This window comes from Narcine bancroftii, chromosome 5 (assembly GCF_036971445.1).
Source record: "Narcine bancroftii isolate sNarBan1 chromosome 5, sNarBan1.hap1, whole genome shotgun sequence".
NCBI lineage: Eukaryota > Metazoa > Chordata > Chondrichthyes > Torpediniformes > Narcinidae > Narcine > Narcine bancroftii.
Genome location: NC_091473.1, coordinates 175091769 through 175111592, shown reverse-complemented (window position 1 = coordinate 175111592; position 19824 = coordinate 175091769). Strand labels below are relative to the sequence as shown.

At 45.7% G+C, this 19824-nt stretch overlaps 1 protein-coding gene across 1 annotated transcript in view; it reads left to right on the top strand.

The window, feature by feature from the left end:
- Positions 1-19824, top strand: part of syn2b (synapsin IIb) — a gene marked incomplete at its 5' end in the record, with an annotated part of 191081 nt that overhangs the window by 37423 nt on the left and 133834 nt on the right. The window contains one exon of the mRNA XM_069942405.1: positions 17188-17245. Within this exon, the coding sequence (XP_069798506.1) occupies positions 17188-17245 (58 nt within the window). The remainder of the gene's footprint in view (positions 1-17187; positions 17246-19824) is intronic.

Below are 19824 nucleotides of genomic sequence, written 5' to 3'. Positions count from 1 at the left end.
GACTCATGCACCCGCGACGATCTCGCCAATTTCATCAATTTTGCAGCCAATTTCCACTCAGACCCCAAACCCACCTGGCCCATCTCTGGTGACCCTCTCCTTTTTCTGGATCTCTCTGTCCCCATCTCAGGAGACAGACTCTCCACTGACATTACAAACCCTCCAATTCCCACAACTACCTGGACTACTTGTCCTTACGCCCTGTCCCCTGCAAGGATTCCATCCCCTTCTCTCAATTTCTCAGTCTCCGCCGCATCTGCTTCCAAAATGAGGTCTTCCAGTCCAGAGCCTCTGAAATGTCCGCCTTCTTCCACAACGTGGCTTCCCCTCCACCACTATTATCTCGGACCTCACCCACATCTCCTCCATTCCCCACTTATCTGCCATAGCCCCCCACCCCCAGAAACAATAACACAGAATCCTCCTCATCCTCACCTACCACCCCACCAGCCTCCGCATCTAACACATTATCCGGCGGAATTTCCGGCACTTACTACAGGACCCCACCACCAGAAACATTTTCCTTCTCTTCCCCTCTCAGCCTTCCGTAGGGACCGCTCCCTCCGTGACTCCCCTGTGCACTCTTCCCTCCTCAGCCATCGCACCCCCTTTCCACTGTGGTTGTAGGAGGTTTAATACCTGCAACCTCACCTCCTCCCTCACCACAGTCCGAGGTCCCAAATAGACCTTTCAGGTGAAGCAACACTTCACCTGTACCTCCAAAGAACTCGTTTACTGCATCAGGTGCACCTTCTGTGGCCTGCTCTATATCGGAAAGACCAGTCACAGATTAGGAGATCGCTTCATCCAGCACCTCCTCTCCGTCCCCAACAAATGCGACCTCCCCATAGCCAACCATTTCAATTCTGAGTCCCACTCTCATCAAGCTCACATGTTTATCCATGGCCTTTCACACTACCCCACCCTGACCTCCCACAGATTGGAGGAACAATACCTCATTTTTCATCTGGACACCTTCCAACCCCAAGGCGTGAACATTGAGTTCACTACATTCCACTAATCAGCTTGCCCCCAACTAGTTATTCCAGTTCCTACTTTCTTCCTCTCTCCACCTAGCCTAGACTTCCCCAACCTATCATCTCCCACCCTCACCACCCCCTTTCCCCCTTTTGTTCGGACATCTCTCATTGTCCCCCACACCTTGATGAAGGGCTCAAGCCCAAAAAGTTGATTCTGTATCTTAACTTTTGCTACTTAAAGGCACTGTTTGACCTGCTGAGTTTCTCCAGCATTGATGTGTTTTTCCACATTGATGAGGTGCCATTACACACCTTGATGAAGGGCTCAAGCCTGAAACGTTGGTTCTGTATCTTCACCTTTGCTACATAAAGGCACTGTTTGACCTGTTGAGTTTCTCCACCATTGGTGTGTTTTTCCACTTATTGACAAGGTGCCACATTACACACCTTGGTGAAGGGCTCAAACCCGAAACGTCGGTGATGAATCTTCACCTTTGCGACATAAAGGCACTGTTTGAACCTGCTGAGTTTCTCCAGCATTGGTGTGTTCCTTCACTTATTGACGAGGTGCCACATGACACATTTGTTTCCAATTTCCTACAACTTTGGGGGAAACCAAACTTTCCATGAGTGTGATTTCCATCATAACCCATCATCTGTCAATCCTCAAATATAACTATGGTACTTCCTTAACTCGTGGTAGAGAGGGTGCATTAAGGGACCCTTGGGTAAGACAAATTGTTTCAAAACATTGAAGAAAATCATTTTCCTACAAAGAGCAGAAGGATTTATAGATCTGAGGTCAGAAGTCCAGCTTCGTGTTACCAGTGAATAGTTAGATTGATGCATTATATTTAAAGTTGTCATTATTGTCTTTCACTGTATCTCTCAGATGTGTCAAAGTTAAATATGCCTTCAATACCAGAAGACTGAGTGTTCCCAATAATGTCTGTCTGTGACAAATTACAATGAACTTGGGGCTCTGCAGTGCTGTAACCAGATCCCACCGATGCCACATGGGATCATTTTGGGAAACACAATAAACGTCTGATTATCAGAGGGTCCTTTTGTATTTCTCTTGTATTGTGACACAGAAAGAAGCTGTTTGGTTCAATCTTCCCTCCTCCCTCCCCCCCCCCCCCCCCCCCCCCCCCCCCCCCCCCCCCCCACTTATCTCCTTTCTATCTATGCTCTCTTACATGCCTTAAGCATCAACATTCTTATCAACCAGCTTGTGCTTTGGGATTTGTGAAGAAGGCAGAGTGATCCACATGAATCTGGGCTAACATGCAAACCACATAGAGACCACATTGGAGGTTTAGACTGAACACTGTAAATCATGTAACCACATACAATTCTAACCTGGATCACAACGCCTCATTCTTTTTATAACAACGCAATTGTGGCCATCACTTTTACCTTCGAGTTATTTTTTTAAATTGGAGAGGCTATCACGTAAACACACAACTACATTTTCCAGCTTCAGGAAGTATGTGGAACTGAAAATGCAGAATGTAAAAGCGAAGGAAACCGGAAGAAGGGCCAGCCTTGGAGAGGAGCCCTTGATATTCACAAACAACAGCACACAGTCTGCTCTATCTCACACAATCCCTTGGGCTTTGTACAATTGAATTTTGTTGTCGGGGCGGGGGGGGGGGGGGGGATCGTCACTCAAAGTTGTTGTAGGTTCTTGGAACCTCACAACACTTCAGAACAGAAAACAGGCCATTTGGCCCTTCTAGTCTGTGCCAAAACATCATTCTGCTTGTCCCACTGACCTGCGCCCACTCCATAATCCTCCAAATCCCTCCCATCCATGTATCTATTCTTAAAATGTAAGAGCGAGCCTGCATTTACCATGTCAGATGGCAGCTCGTTCTTCGAGCAATGCTGCTTTTTTTCACATTCCTTTGGACACTGAAGTATTTGGGGCCCAGCCTCTTCAATTTTCCGAACTTAAAAGTCTGAAGAAAATAGTCTCTTTGAAGATAGGAAATTGTAAAACAAAACTTCCCAAATATATATGGAGACACTGCATTTATATATCCAAAGGGGCAATGGTTTATATGCAAGACACAACACTTAAACTACTTCTGTGTTGGATCTTGGCTCAGACTGCATCCCTCTGTGACAAAAGAGGGTAACCTTGTGGTAGAGAGCATCTGTGTTAATTCTAGCTACTGTTGACAATCTCTGTTCATCTTGTGTGTAAGCATGGAAGAGGACCAATTTTGTGAATCCTCTTGATCTGGCTAACTCTGTGTACGAAATCCTGTGAAGTGAGTCATGAATTTTTTTCAGTGAACAAAGAAGATGGTTGGGACTCAGTAGGTCAGGCAGCATCCATCAGGTCCGTCAGCCACTCAGGTCGAGACCATTTATTATGACTAAAGAAGGGAGAGTGATATCAAGGGGATGTAAGAGGTGAAAAGAAGCTGGGGTGGAGGGGGGTGCAGGTGAGATGATTAGGTATGGGATGAAGGTGGAAGTGGTGGAGACCACAGTAAGGGAGACACCATGGGGATGGAATAGAGGGCAAAGTTAGACCAGGAGTAGGTGTGACAGAATATAGATATGTTTTTGGGAGATAAATTGGGACAGATTTTTTTTAAGAGTAGGTCACATACAAACATTTTAAAACATCTTATTTAAAATACTAGAGCTCTGCTCATGCTAGACATGTCCACACCAAAAGCTTTGGAGAGTGTCCGAGAGGCTTCACGAATGGATTGTTGTTTACAAAAAAGGCAACAGATGAAAGAACTTGTTGGAGCCGCATTCTGTTTGGAGAGGAACTTGCTGTTCTAGGAGGGTCATGTTTTGCAAACAGAGAAAGTCAAACAGGCTTTCTCTCAGTGAGAGAGAGACACACACACACACACATACAGTCAGCAGCAGCAGCTGGGACTGGAACAGGACAAGCTGGCAAGCTTGTGAAAACCCCATTTGGAAGACAGGTTGTGAGTGCTTAGTTCAACCTAGTCAAAACCCTTGTGGTTCATGCAAGAGGAGAGGACTGGCTGTCTAACGTTTCACTTGAAATAAGAGAAACAAAAAAGAACTCTGTGGTGACCTGAAAGAAAGAGGTTATCATCTGGAGAACCCTGAGGGGGAAAGTTTCATTAGCAAGACACTGAAGTGGTTGATGGAAGTAAATCAGTTGTGGGTGTCAGTGTACAACGAATCTCTCTCTGAAAACCGACAAGAACATTCCTGAGTGGTGACCTTTCAAGCACCAAAGACTGGTGAACTTTATAAATGTTAAATTCTGTGCACAGTATTGCCTGCAGCCAGTGAACTTGGAGGAATGAGAAGTGAGATTGGACTGTGAATCAAACAATTTTTCTGAACTTACACTCACATTACATACACGTGCGCTTAGAATTAGAAGGGAGTTAAGTTAGGTTGGTTAAGTTAATAGTGATAAGTTAAAGTGTGATTCTCTTTTTATGTTTAAAGATAATTAAAAGCAACTTTTGTTTAAGTAACCTTTTGTCTTGGTAGATATCTATTGCTGCTGGGTTTTGGGGTCCTCTGGGCTCGTAACATAAAGTGGAGCCAGATAGAAGTGAGTGGATACCTGAAATTGGGGAAAAAAAATCACGCCATTAGGTTTAAGGTTGTCCAGGGGCAATATAATAGGTGTCCCGGAAGCTTACATTTAATTTCACCCTTGTATTGCACGAGGCAGAAGACATGTCTGTGTGTGAATGGCCAGCAACTGGAAGTTCTAGTTTGGACCTACACACAGACCAAAGTTTCCTTCAACCTACAAGCTGTTAAAACGTGACCTTTGGCAGCTGAAAGTCTTGACTGCCGTGAGTGTTGACTGCCTGAACTGGTTTCATCAGTAAACTTTGGCCTTTGTTTATGGCTGTGGAATTTGCTACAACTCTTTGACTGTGAGCTGCAACAATATGAATTGCTTGTGGTGGACAGAAATACCCCAGCATTATTGGACGCCACTTCCATTGGCATAGCAATGTTGCATGCAAGTTCACATGTCAGGGTTTGCATGGTCAGTAGCTTTGCAGAATTCATTAATCTAGCAGTTCACATCAGCAACCTTTTGGAATGATCAGACGTTTAAAAAAGGCACCCAAATTGAATGCAAGGGTAGGTTCTTTAATGAAGAAATCAAGTCATTGCAAATTATTTCTGGTTTCTTGTCAAGCCAATTTAATGATTTAGGATGAAAATAATCTTTCAATTTTTTTTCATAGCAGATTAAATCAACTTTTTAAAAAAATCTTACATGCCAAATACTTCTGGCCCAATCTCCATCAGGACTGATAATGTAGAGACTGATGAACTGCACTGCAGGACATCAATAATATCCCCAATGTGTGAGAGTAGTCAAGCATGAATGTCAAGCATCGTTGCTGAAGTCAATAAAATTTATTTAACATTAGTCAAAAAGGTTCTCGTAATTGTACTTAAGGGTTATATTGTTCAGTTGCAAAATGGATAGAGTCCTTGGATTATCAAATCAAACATTAACATCAAAGCTTGTGTCATAATGCAGGGGCTTTGCTACCATGGCATTTCCGAATTCATTAATTATCTTCTGAGTTGGTTGCCATGGCGAGTGTTCCAGTTACAACTTGCAAGCTCGTTTCAAGTTGTAACATATTCAAATGCAAGACTAAAATAAATTTGTGAAAAGACAGTGAATGCCAGGGGTCTGTGTGCATATACACTGAAAAAGATGTCCATGCTTTGCTTTCATGTTACACATGGTCTCCTATTTGCCCACTGCCAGGGAGACAACATTTGGTTTAAAAATGGCTGTGCTGTTTGGGTTTTGCTCTTTGCTGCTAATTTGCTTGTTGTTGTGCACTGTTATGCTATTCTCTTTGCTGGAGAGTAATGTCTTGAATTCTGTATTAACTCTCTCCGGAAGCCATGTACTGCTTTAATGGGACTTTTTTCAGATACAGAATGCTCTAATTGTACCACCTTCAGTTCCTCTAATATTTAATTATTAAACAGTTTCTCTTGGACTGTATTCCATAAATCAAATGTATGACAGCTGAGGAACACGCTTCATCTATTACACAGTCTGTGCCACACAGCGAAGTTGACTGCATTTGCATTAACAAAAGCTGTCCTCATTTCACAAGATCTGCAATAATTCGCAATGAACCTGACAATCTGATGCATTTTAACATGAAGGTTGATAATGTGGCTCATTAAGTTTGGAGTTGTTTTGCGGGTAGGCTTCAATTACATTGAACATTATGGCTCAGTAGAGGCCCTTCGGCCCACAGTGTTGTGCCAAGAACTAAACAAGAACTAAACACTCCCTACTTCATAACCCTATATTGCCTAAGAGTCTCTTAAATGCTCATATTGTTCCAGCCTCCACCACCACCCCGGCAATAGATTCCAGCCATCCACAACCAAAACTTGCCCCTGATGTTTCCCCTAAACTTTCCTCCTTTCACTTTGAACAGATGACCTCTGATGTTTGCTACTCCCTGCTTGGAGAAAAAGAGTGCTGACTGTCTATCTTATCTACCCTCTCATAATCTTGGAGACCTCTATTCAGTCATCACTCATCCTTCTTCTGCTAACCTTGCCTCATAAGACATATGTTCCAATCCAGGCAACATCCTGGTAAATCTCTTCACCCTATCTAAAGCTTCCATGTCTTCCCTGTAACGAAGTGATTGGAATGGAACACAATACTCTTAAGTGTGGTGATTTATGAAGCTACCACATGACTTCACAACTCCAGAACTCAATGTCCAATTGATGAACCCTAGCACACCATAGGATTTTTTAACTGTCCTATCAATCTGCATGGCGAGTATAAGAGATGTATGGATTTTGACCCATACTGTTAAATATCTGGCCATTAACCCTATACACAGCCTTCAGATTTGACCTTCCAAAATGCATCAGCTCACACTTATCCAGATTGAAGTCCCACTTTTTCACCCAACTCTGCATCCTGTCTGGATACAACACTATTCTCTACACCTCCAACCTATATATCATCTGCACACTTACTGACCCATCCCTCTACTTCTTCGTCCCAGAACAGATCCCTACAGAACTCCTCGAGTCACCGACCACCTAGCAGAATACTTTCCATCCATTATTGATCTTTGCCTTTTACAGGCAAGCCAATACTGGATCCACACATCAAAGTTCTTGTGCCAAGAAATATAACAAAAAGAAAATAAAAGGTAACAATTAAACTACTTTAATTCTCAATCCCCCTCTAACTTTCCGATCTGTGCCTCCTGCACTGTTATAATGAGGCCCACATAACCAAGAGGAATATCAGCTTCATGACTTTCTGAATGAGTCCATCATGGGGGATGTTGTTAAAAGCCTTACTAAAATCCATATACACCACATCTAAAAGCCTGCTTTCATCAATTTATTTTGTTACCTCCTCAAAAAGTTCCATTAGACTCGTAAGACACAACTTTCCCTTCTCAGAACCACGCTGACTATCCTTGAGAAGACTACTTTTCCAAATGCTCGTAAATCCTGTCCTTAAGAATCCTCTCTAATAATTTGCCCACCACTGCTGTAAGACTCACTGGTCTATAATTCCCTGGATCCTCTCATTAGAGTTTTTAAACAAGGGGACCTGATTTGCCATTCTCCAACCCTCCGGCATCTCCCCTGTGGCCAAGGAGGATGAAAAGATCACAGCCAGTGCCACAGTAATCTCTTTCCTGCCTTCCCCTACCAACCTGGGGTGTCTGGTCCTGGGTACTTAACAATTCTAATGTTTTTTTTAAGAACATCTAGCACTTCCTCTTTCTTAATTTCAACATGGTCCCTAAACATCCTCCACATTACTTCTATGCTTCCTCCCAAGCAGCATTTGCAGAATTTTGATTTATTGTTGACTTTTATTGTTGTTGTTCAGGTGCCGTGGACAACCCCCATATCTCTCCATCCATCATGGTCTCTGACCCTCAGAATTGTGGTTGTTGCCTCTCCTGTTTCTGACCATGCTGTTAATCCATCTATTCTCTTCCTCCCTCTGCTTCTTTCTGCTTCCAGCGTTCCAGCTACACTAAATGTTCTCATGGGTCCAAAGGATTTTGATTGCTGTTTTCTGATGTTTTTTATGTACGTGTGATGCGCTATCGAGTAGAAAAGCAGATACAAAACATAAAGACTGTTCAACAGGCTTTATTCCCCACAAACCCACAGTGCTGGCTGTGAGAGGAGCTGTGCTGGCTCTGAGACTGACCTCGAGGGGCTGGGTGTGGCTTATATCCCAGAGGGTGATTGGCAGCCGACCGGGTGGGGCTTGGTCCATTCAAGTCAGCTGATTGGCAGCCGGCCAGCTGTTGCCTTGTCTTCCAGTGCTCTTCCTGCAGGTACACAGGTTGCCCCCTGCAGGAGGCTAGTGGTGTATCACCACATTCACCCCCTTCTTTAAAATTGTCCTGGGGGAGGGGGGGAAGGTTACATTTCATGTTCTACAAAGCCCCAAAATATGTACATTATTTACAAGTTTAGATGGTCTGGCGGACATCGGAGTCTCTGCGACCGTTGCAGGGTTGGTTCCTGGTCAAAAGTTGGCGAGGGTAAGTGGGGTTAGTCGGGGGGGTTGGGGGGTGCCGGAGCGGCTGGCATGGAGCAGCGCAGTGGAGCGGTCGGAGTTGAAGTGTGTGTGAGGTGTTGGATGGATGGGGGCGGTGGGTTTCTCCCCCACGATTGGAGTGAGTCCGGGGTGCCTGGGGTGGGGAAGGCACAGCAGTCCGGTGTGGTCTTGTGTGTCCCACAGCTGTCCTGGTTGGGGGAATGCGTCGGGCCAGCGTGGTCCTGGGGTGATGGAGGCTGTTGTGCTGTGGTGGGTGGTCTCGCTGGTGCCAAGTCTCTGGTTGAGACTTTGTCCTCCCTGCCGCTGCTGAACCTAACGTAGGCATAGTTATGGTTTGAGTGTAGGAGGAACACCTGCTCGACCAGGGAGTTGGCCTTGTGGGCCCACACGTGTCTATGCAAGAGCACCAGTCCTGGGGATGGTGAGTCACGCTGGGAGTGATGTTCTTGTTGCCTATTTCTAGGGGAATGAAAACGCGTTCATGAGGAATCTCGTTGGTAGCCGAAAACAGGAGTGATCTGATGGCATAGAGCGCCTCAGGGAGGGCATCATGCCAGTACTCTATGGACCATCTCTTAGACTTAAGAGTCAGAAGGACTGCCTTCCAGATTACCCCATTTTCGCGCTCCACCTGTTGATTACCTCTCGTGTTTTAAATAGTTGTGCGACTAGTCACGATGCCCCTTGCTGTCAGGTACTGGCGCAGTTCCTCACTCATGAAGCTAGACCCCCAGACACTGTGGATGAACGCGGGGTAGCCAAACATGGTGAAGATCTGCATCAGTTCACTGGTGACGGTGGCTGTGGAGGTGTCTGACATGGGATGGTGAAAGGGAAGTGGGAGTACTCATCTATGACCGTGAGGAAATAGACATTCTGATTCGTGGAAGGCAGGGGGCCCTTGAACTCTATGCTGAGGCACCTGAAGGGCCAAGTGACCTTTACGACGTGGGCCTGGGGCAGGCGGAAGAAGCAGGGCATGCATTCCGCGCAGACCCAGTACACCTCGGTCATGATCCTGATGTCCCTGGCGGTGTACGGGAGGTTTTGGGACTTTGTAAAGAGATATAAGTGGGTGACGCCCGGGTGGCAGAGGCACTCGTGCAGGGCCTGCAGCTGTTTGTCATGAAGTGATGTGCAGGTCCGGGAGAGGGCGTCGGGGGAGTTGTTAAACTTCCCTGGTCGGTACTGGATGTCGTAGCTGTACGTTGGCAGCTCAACTCTCCAGTGCAAGATCTTATCGTTCTTGATCTTGCCTTTGTGGGTGGTGTTGAACAGCAACACCACTGCATGCTGGTCAGTGAGGAGGGTGAATCTCCTGCCAGCCAGGAAGAGGTGCCAGTGGCAGACTGCTTCTATGATCACCAAGGCCTCCTTTTCAATGGTGGAGTGCCCTACCTCGGAACCGTGGAGGGTCCTGGAGAAGAAGGTGACAAGGCCCCCCTTCTGGTTCAGGGTAGCGGCGAGGACCACATCAGAGGCATCACTCTTCACCTGGAAGGGGGAGTCTTCGTGGCATCTGCGATATCCTGCCTGATGCGCGTAAAGGCTGCCTGCGCCTCAGGTGGGAGAGAAAAAGTTGTGGCCTGGGCCAGTGGGCGGACCTTGTCTGAGAAGCGAGGAACCCAGTATGAAGAAAAGGCCAAGGCACCTGCAGAGGACCTTGAGTGTGTGGGGAAGGGGCAGCTCCATTAATGGGCGCATCCATTCTGGATCCAGGCTGATGACACCCCAGGATGGTGAGGCAGGTGGTGGTGAACATGCTCTTCTCTTTATTGTAAGTGAGGTTCAGCTCCTCGGCCGTCTGGAAAAATTTCTCCAGGCTGGCATCGTGGTCCCGCTGGTCGTGGCTGCAGAAGGTGACATTATCCAGGTACGGGAAAGTCGCTCTTAACTTTTGCCGGTCTACCATGCAATCCATCTCCCGTTGGAAAACGGAGACTCCATTTGTGACCCCAAATGGAACTCGGCGGAACTGGTACAGGCGCCCGTCCGCCTCAACGGCGGTGTAAGACTTGTCCCGCGGGAGGATGGGGAGTTGGTAATAGGCCAACTTCAGGTCAATCGAGGAGAAAATGCGATAGTGGGCTATCCTCGGTAAGGGGTAGGCATCCAGCTGGGTGTACCGGTTGATGGTCTGGCTGTAATCCATGACCATCCTCAGCTTGCTGCCCCCTTTGACCACCCGGACTTGGGCTCTCCATGGGCTGTTGCTGGGCTCTACGACACCTTCCGCCAGAAGCTGCTGCACCTCTGCCCTGATGAAGTCTCTGACCACAGCGCAATAGAGCCTACTTCTGGCGGTTATCGGCTTGCAGTTTGGCATGAGGTGTGAGAAGTGGGCGGGAGGGGCGATGCGTAGCGTGGAGAGGCTGCAGGTTGGCCGGGCTGGTTAGGCGGTGCACTGTGGAGTGTGAGTTGGTGTCGGGGTCCCCCGAAGGCAAGGGTGATGCTCTACAGGTGACATTGGAAGTCTAAACCCAGCAGGAGTGCAGAGTTTGGGCATGACCAGGAGCCTGAACCCGGTGTATGTCTCTCCCCCCAGAGTCAGATCAGCAGAGCAGTGCCCGAGGGTATTGATAGTCCGGTCCTTGGCGGCGAAGGCAATAGAGAAGGTAGTGGGGTGGATTTTTAGTTTTAGGGAGTGGGCCACGCTCAGGTGAATAAAGCTCTCAGTGCTGCCAGTTTTGATTAGGCACTTAGTTATCTGCCCATTGATTTTGATGTCCATCATGGAGTGCACGAGGCTCTGAGGGATGTCTCTGGTCATTGTGGTGAGCGTTAGGATCACCTCGGGGTCTGAGTCATCATTCCCCGACGGCAGAGGTGAGTTGTGGCTGGAAGCGTCCTCTGCAAGCGAGGGGTGCATCGCAAGAAGTGAGTGGTGGATGGCAATTGGCAGTGTCCAGAGGCGTGGGATGCGTTGGGTAGTGGTCGGTGGCATCTGGAGGCATGGGGTGTGTCAGTAGGGCGGCCTGGTCAGCGCCTGTGTTGACCACGTCATCATCATCGTCATTGCTGTGCTTGTTGTAGGCCTGGGAGGGCCTGAGTGGCTGTGGCACCTGCGCCTGCACGGCACAAGATGGCTGTGGCACCGCGTGGAGGGTGTGTGATGGCGGCATGGCTGGCCTTCCTCCCCGGCTGTGCTGGTTGCGCCGGGGGAAGTGACGTCACGCTGTTGGCCGTTGGTTCTGGTGACATCATCGCAGACGGCGAAAGTGACATCACTCCGTGGACCAGAAGTGACGTCATTGTAGTTAGTGGACGTGACGTCTTAGCAGGGTGGCATTGGCGTGGTCGAGGGTTGGTCATGGCACTTGGTGAGCATGCGGCAATCGTTGCCAATGAGCCCGGAAGTAGGGCTGCCAAGATTGGGCAGGCCAGAAGTTGCTGTGGGGGCAATGGCGCTGCCCGGCAATTGCACGGGGCCGGGATTGGGTGTGAAGGGTGCTGGTCGAAGAGGGCCACTGAGCTGCCGGCAGGCTTTGAAAGGCACACTTTAGCAAAATGACCTTTCTTGCCACATCTTGAGCAGAAGTGATTTCTGGCCTGGCAATTTTTGCGCGATCGTAAATTTGACCCACATTGGGACTCACAGTACTCACAAGGGCGTGGGGCACCCGCAGCGAAGGCTTGGTTGTGCAGGACTGCTGCCTCCAGGGCTCGGACTACCTCCACTGTTTGGCCAGGGAGTACATATGTCCTCCAGCACCATCTGCCTGATGGCTCTCGAGTGTAGACCCCAGATGCAGGCGTCTCTGATTAACCTTTCGACCTCCCTTTCATTCACCCTGTTTTCTGCCAGGCACAGTCGAGCTAAATCACAGGTAGGACTCAGCCTTCTCTCCGGGCTGCTGGGCACGAATACTCAGAAGGTACTTTGCAAAGACCTCGTTTGTGGGAGGTTTGTACATGGTTTCTAGGGTGTTCATTGCTTCAGAGTACTCGGTGCAGTCTTTGAGGGCCTGGAAGGCTCGGGGACCCAACCGAGCGGAGTAAATTGAGCCTTTTCCTGTCGGAGTCTAGGATTTCGTCGGCGTGTGCCTTGATAAATCACTTCAACGGTGTGCTTCCAGATTTCAAAGTGTGCCTGTGCTTCTGGATGGCATGGGTTGACTTCGAGGCTTCCGGTGCTCAGGAGTTTCTCCATTACAGCTTCAAATTTTATGTAGAATAAATTATGACGCGCCATCGAACAGAAAAGTAGACACAAAACATAAAGTCTGTTCAACAGACTTTATTCTACACAAACTTCCACAGAGCTGGCTGTGCCGGCTCTGAGACTGACCTCGAGGGGCCAGATCTAGCTTATATCCCGGAGGGCAGCCGACCGGGTGGGACTTGGTCCATTCAGGTCAGCTGATTGACAGCCAGCCAGGCATTGCCTTGTCCTCCAGTGCTCTTCTGCAGGTACACAGTTGTCCCCTGCAGAAGGCTAGTGGTGGGTGTATCACCACAGTATGTTTTGTTTACATTTTTTGTAGGACTTCTTTGTTTGTTATCCTGTCCGTATATGATATGCACAGTGGTTTTCTGAGAAACCACATCTCTGCTGCATTGATTTTTTTTTTGTACATTGATGTTGACTTTTACCTACTTCCAAACCCATTTTTGGTGATTCCAGCATAAAATATGTATTGGGGCAAGTTACTTCCTTAGATAAGCCTATGTGACTGTTGTGAGGCACTGCTTTGTATAAAGACAGTTTGGCAGTGAATACATTTTATTGAAAGGAATCTGTAAGAATTGGGTAGATTGAAAAATAAACCCGCTGTGAACCACAGCTTTAAGAATTAATTTCATTTCAAAAATGCTGAAATCTGGGTGAAAGATTTTTAAATGCCTTTAGCAAGGATGCAGAAACATCCTGCCATCATTTCTTTTCTTTCATTTATTTCTGTTCCCATGGATTAACAGCATCGGAGTGGTCCGTTGAAGATGAAACAACTGGCCAATAGAGGAGAATTACATTGATAAAGCAGGGAAATGTTAAAGCAGTTTGAATCATTTCATCCACAGTCGCTTAGATACAGCCTGGATCAAAGCCCTTCAGCTCCCGGAGTCCCTCCAAACAGCAAGCACCCATTTTCACATTCAATCCTATGCTTAAAATACATCTTATTTCTCCACACTCCCATCAACTGCACACAAGATTCCACCGTTCACTTACAAACCCCGGCCGATCCGCAATGGTCCAATGATCCAACCCATCTGCATGTTTCGGGAGGTGGAAAAAAACTAGAGCATCCAGAGGCTTCCAATATTGTTATGGACACACACACATGTGCACAGAAACCCCGCACACCCTCCCTACTCATGTGCACAGACACGTACCCACCCCCCCCACGCAAACACACATCGCACGCACACCCCACACTGACACATCTCATGCACACAAACCCCATGTGCGTGTACACATACACATATACAGGTGCACACAAATGAACACACATTAACACAAACACCAACACATGCATACATAGAAATGCACTCATGCACACACAGGTATACACACACATGTACATACTTATGCACATACACACACATACACATGCATGTAAACACATGTACACATGCATGTACACACATGCATGCACATACATTCACATGCAAATATACAAGCACACACCCATACACAGGTATACACACACCGCACACATGTCCCACACACACATACACCAACACATGAACACACATGCACACACAAATGCATACACACATAAAAACACATGTACACACATATAAACACAATACTCGAGCACACATACACAATCGTGCACACACGTTCACACACATGTACACATGTACTTGCAAGTATGCATGCCTGCACAACTACATGTACATTCAAGCACATACACACATGCAAATGCACACATGCATGTACATGCACACACCTTTGCACACACAAACACAAGTATACACACATGTACACACACTCATGCACATGCCTAAACTTGCACATATACACACATCCACACGCATGTGTGTACACAAACACACATGTACACACATGCACACATACATGTGTGAACACACGTGCATGCATGTTCACACACTGACATGCACACACATGTACGTACATGTATGTAGACACACATGCTCATGTACATGTGTTCACATATGCAAGTTCACATCCACCTATGAACATGCACATATACACACACATAAACATACACATGCATACATGAAGATACATGCATACATACATATACAATCATATGAAAATGCACACACCCAACACATCCCACTCACACATGCACACATAGAAACAAACATACATGCATTCACACACAAATGCACACATGCACACACACATAGGTGCACATGCATATACACATATGCATGTTCACACATGCATGCCATGCACACACACAAGTACACACACAAATCCATGTACATGCACACAAACACATTTACTCATACACGTACATGCATGTAGGTACACACAAATGCACATGTACACATATGCATATACACAAGAACACAAGCACACAGACACATACATGTACACATGCATGTGCATCACATACACATGTACATGCATGTACATACATTCAGACACACGCAGGTTTGCACACACCCATACACACACACCCCTACGCAAATCCACACATACATAGGTCCACACACACACACACACACACACACACACACACACACACACACACACACACACACACACACACACACACACACACACACACACACACACACACACACACACACACAGAGAACCCACTTCACCGATGAAGCCCTGAACAGTGACTTTTTTTTTTACATTGAAAAGGTACTTGTCTAATAATGCAAGCCTATTTCTCTCACCACACAAAAAAAAACGATTTTAGTCCGCAGAAATGCACTGAGCTACCACAGGGGGGAGATAAAATGCAGCATACTTTCGATTTCATTGATTTTCTATCAGGTGTGGTCTGCTGTTGAAATAAGCCAGAAAGTATCTGTCCTGAGGTGAGAAGTAGCAGAATATATATATCTGTGTTCTAAATGAATTATGTAATCTGACCTAAATTGATCTGAGTTGTTGCAGAAAGGATTTTCAGTAGGATGTGAGCTGAATGGATAGAGTGAGAGAAAATGCAAAAGGTGAAGAGAAATCCAAGTTCCTTTCGTCCTTCAGCTGTAGGAAGAGAAACAGTGATCATTTCAGGTGAAATAACTGGGAGTTCTGACCAAGGATCTGCGGCCCAAAATGTTAACTGTCTCTCTTCTCACAGGTGTAGCCTGGCCTGCTGAGTACTACTCCACTTTCCATTTTTATTTCAAATTCACTGAATTGCAGTTTTTTTTATAAACTTTCACTCCTTTGATCTTGCTTTGTTCATTTTCCAAAATGAGTCCCAATTCATCACGATGTTCCGTTCAGATGGATTTGCTTCTCTTAATGGTACTAGAGAGTTTTATCAATATCAGTAAATGCTTTATTAACCCGCCTTTGCCTGTATAATTCAGTTATGTTTTAAGTCTTCTGCTTCTCAATAATTCATTACCCACCATAGTGTTGCACAGAAATGGTCATTCAGCCTACCATGTCCATGCTGTGCCTTGTGTCAATAAAGACTAAATCCCATTAACTGCACATCCTTCTATGACTGGACAATTCAAATACAGTAAAAAAATCCCCAGTATCCAGCACCTATGGGGATTGGTAGATGCCAGATAAATGAATTTGCCAGTTGCTTGAGATTGTGTTGTGTGATTGGTGAAATAACCAATAGGGGGCACCAGTTTTAAACTTTCATGTTTTTAACCTATTTATTTTCCACACTTTTTTTTAATGCCAGTTGCTTAAGACTTGAATTCTGGATAATGGGGATTTTACTGTACTGGTTGAGAGGCTTCTTAAATGTTGTGAAATGCAGCGCATTCCAATCACCAACCACACACTGCGTGGATAAAATTCTCTCTGATTATCTCTAAACCTTTTGCATCTTGCTTTGAACTTATGCCTGTGCCCTCTTATTTGTGGCACCTCCACTACAGGGAAAAAGATTTCACTGTCTACCCTATCCCTCTCATAATTTTACAAACTTCTATCAGGTTCATCCCTCAGCCTCCCCCCTCCAGAGAAAACCAGTCTCTCATAACCGTAAAACTCCAATTGAGGCAGCATCCTGGTGAATCTCCTGTGCATCCTCATGGGCTAAAGATTTCAACTGTGGTCTATTTTTAATGAACCCTGTTTTCAACCTCCCCGTGACGTCTGCCTAAAGTTCTATGTTTTGTTTTGAAGGCTGTATATGTGTAACTGTATAAGCAATTTTATTTGACTTTTTATTAATTCACCACCTTGATTTTTTTGGTTATTTTATACATATGTTTTTATTATGTTTTATAGATTAAACTGCCTGTTGCGTGTTCTGCCTACACACCTATACAGGTTCCTGTTCTTGACTGATAAAATCACCTCATCCCTTACCTGGATCTGACCTTCAATCTCATCACCCCAGCTATTTTTAGGCTTACATTATTTTTAATGGATGACTCCAGGCTAATGTACATTGTAATGTACAGGGTCCCCGAGCTTTTTTTTTAAAGATAGTTGCTTTAATTATTACCTATGTTAAGTGCTTTCCGGTTGGTACGTAATTGGCAATTTTCTTTTCTTCTCAGGGCAAAGCTGTTCCGTGGGAAGAAAGTCCATGGAGAGTTTGATATCAGGGTGGAACAGGTTAGTATTCTTCCCATCTTCAGAGTTGTTGATTACCATGAAATGTAAGTGATACATGATTAATGACTGGATATATTTTATCAATCTCGGGTAAAATACTGGTTTCATTTTACTAATAAATTAATGATTAATACAAGACCATTTTGACAGTTGACTAGCTAAATGGTTGCAGTGATAATTAGCGTAGCCTAAATGCAGCAGTAAAGGTTGAAGAAATGTCATCAGTGAAAAACATTTTTCCATTATTTCTTTGGTGGTTGTCACTAGTTTTCACAGACTGACAGCTGGCTTTAGAATGATGGCAATGGGCTTGTGATGCCAGCGGATTGCAAATTGATCTCAGCGTTGCACCAAAATAAAGGATGATTGTGCCTGAAGAGATCCAATTGTTCACCTCACAACTCTCATTAACAATAGACTTTTAGCCATTCGATTTCCTGAGCTCTTGGGTGCAATGGCCTCATTTATTTCATGAAACTCCATTATGTTTGCTAATGCAGCAGGAATATGACAGCAGGATAATAACCCATCATTGATGGCAAAATGGATAAATTGATCATATGATATCCTTGTGTCTACCAATGTAACTAAGATATTAACCTATTTATTTAGAGGAATCCATCTATTGTTGTTAACGTTATATTTAACACAAAGTATCACACCCAGATGGATAACTATTGCTTTTTTAAATTCAATTTTGATTAAATATATAATGAAATGATTTGGAATAATGTTTTAGGTGACAGTTTGGCTTTTGCAGTAATGATTCAAGCCCCGACACTGCCACTGTATTAGTATTGCTCTGTCCCAGCGGTGGCCAAACTACAGCACCCCTCCTCCCCCACCTCCCCGGCCAACTGTGGCCTGTGGCCCATTTTTAAGTGGCTCATGAGAGAAAGAAGGTGGCGGCGCTGCCAGACCTGCTGTAACAGCAACGCTGCCGCTGGCGTGATTCTGCTTAAGTAATAGGTTCCCTCCCTGTAATCCAGGGACTGACTCGCATAGTGCACTGGTGCCGGACACAAAAGTGCTGGAGAAACTCAGCGCAGGAGGCAAAAGCCAGTCGACGTTTCAGGCTGGAGCGTGGAAGCGCTGCTGGGGCCCGAAACATCAGCTGCCTTTTCCTTTATATGGATGCTGTGTTTCCCCAGCACATTTGTGCACTGCTCTAGATCTCAGCACCTGCACCTTTTCTCCATTAGAGAGCGCTGGTGAGCAGCCTGTTTCCAACAACAGCGTAAGCCCTGATGTTGGTGTCTATATGTCCCTACAATTTCAGAGTTCTTGTGTCAGATGAAAATATAAAATTACAGATGAATCCACTTTGAAAGCAGCAAAAGCAGAAATTTTCTGGCAATTGCCCGTAGTTCTTGGCTTCACCTATAAAATCATAATAAAATTGACATCTATTTTCTTTTGAGAAAGTTACTCCAATAAGATTATAGAAAGTTTGAGCTGTACACGTTCACCTCAAACGAATCATTTAATTCTACCCATCAGTAACTTTTTTTGCCAAGAATATTTAATAGTTATAATTAAACTCTTTTTGTGACCTTTAGTGTGATAAAGCTCTCATTATTTTTTTTTAAAAGATCATAAGGTCCTTGAGCTATGTTATCGTGAATAACTGCAGGTTCCAACGGGTAGTGATCAGTAGTTGTGTGCTCCCTCCTGGAGGCAAAAAATAATCAAATCCATTTTGATTTAGAAATGCTTGCTTGCTTAATCTATCACCATGTAAATCAGCTGTTTTGGACAGGGTCTGGGGACTTCACAGGAGAGAGAATGGGACGGCACGTTAAGTGTAGCAGTTAGAGCAAACTTTTATGGTTGTGGGCCACATACAGGAAAATATAAAGAGTCACGGGCGAAACAATATTAAGCCCGGCAATTTTCAACCACATTGGCTCCTTTAACAGGCCATTTAAAGCCTGTTCAGAGCCAGCGGCAGTCAGACTGGGCAGTAGGACCCTGCAGGGGAACACTGAGTCTCTGCTCCCCACTCTCCGCAGGTCCACACCAGCGACAGCGTTGCTGTTACAGCAGGTCTGGCAGCGCCGCCACCTTCTTTCTCTCATGAGCCACTTAAAAATGGGCCACAGGCCACAGTTGGCCCGGGAGGTGGGGGAGGAGGGATGCTGTAGTTTGGCCACCGCTGGGACATAGCAATGCTAATACAGTGGCAGTGACGGGGCTTGAATCCAGCACTGTCTGTAAGCAGTTTCTACGTTGTCTCCATGTCTGCATAGCCCAACGTCTAAATTTAAAATTTTAAGAATCACAAGATCAAAGGGAAGTGGGGGGTCTAAGAGGGGTTAAGGCTAATTTGCGGGTGGAGGAGTCAGGGTCAGAGTTGTTTCAAAAGGTTGATGGTGGTCGACAAAAGGATGGATGGGATACTGGACTGAGCCAGATTGGCACATTGCTTCATGAAGATGGCAAGTTTAGGGGTAATGGAAAGTTGTTTCCAGAGGGAGGAGTGTAGGTGTTTGAGGGAGACCCAGGGGTTCACACTGAGGAGGGGGATGGCAGCATCACTTTGAACAACACTGAAGTAAGTCTCCCTGAGTAGCTAATGG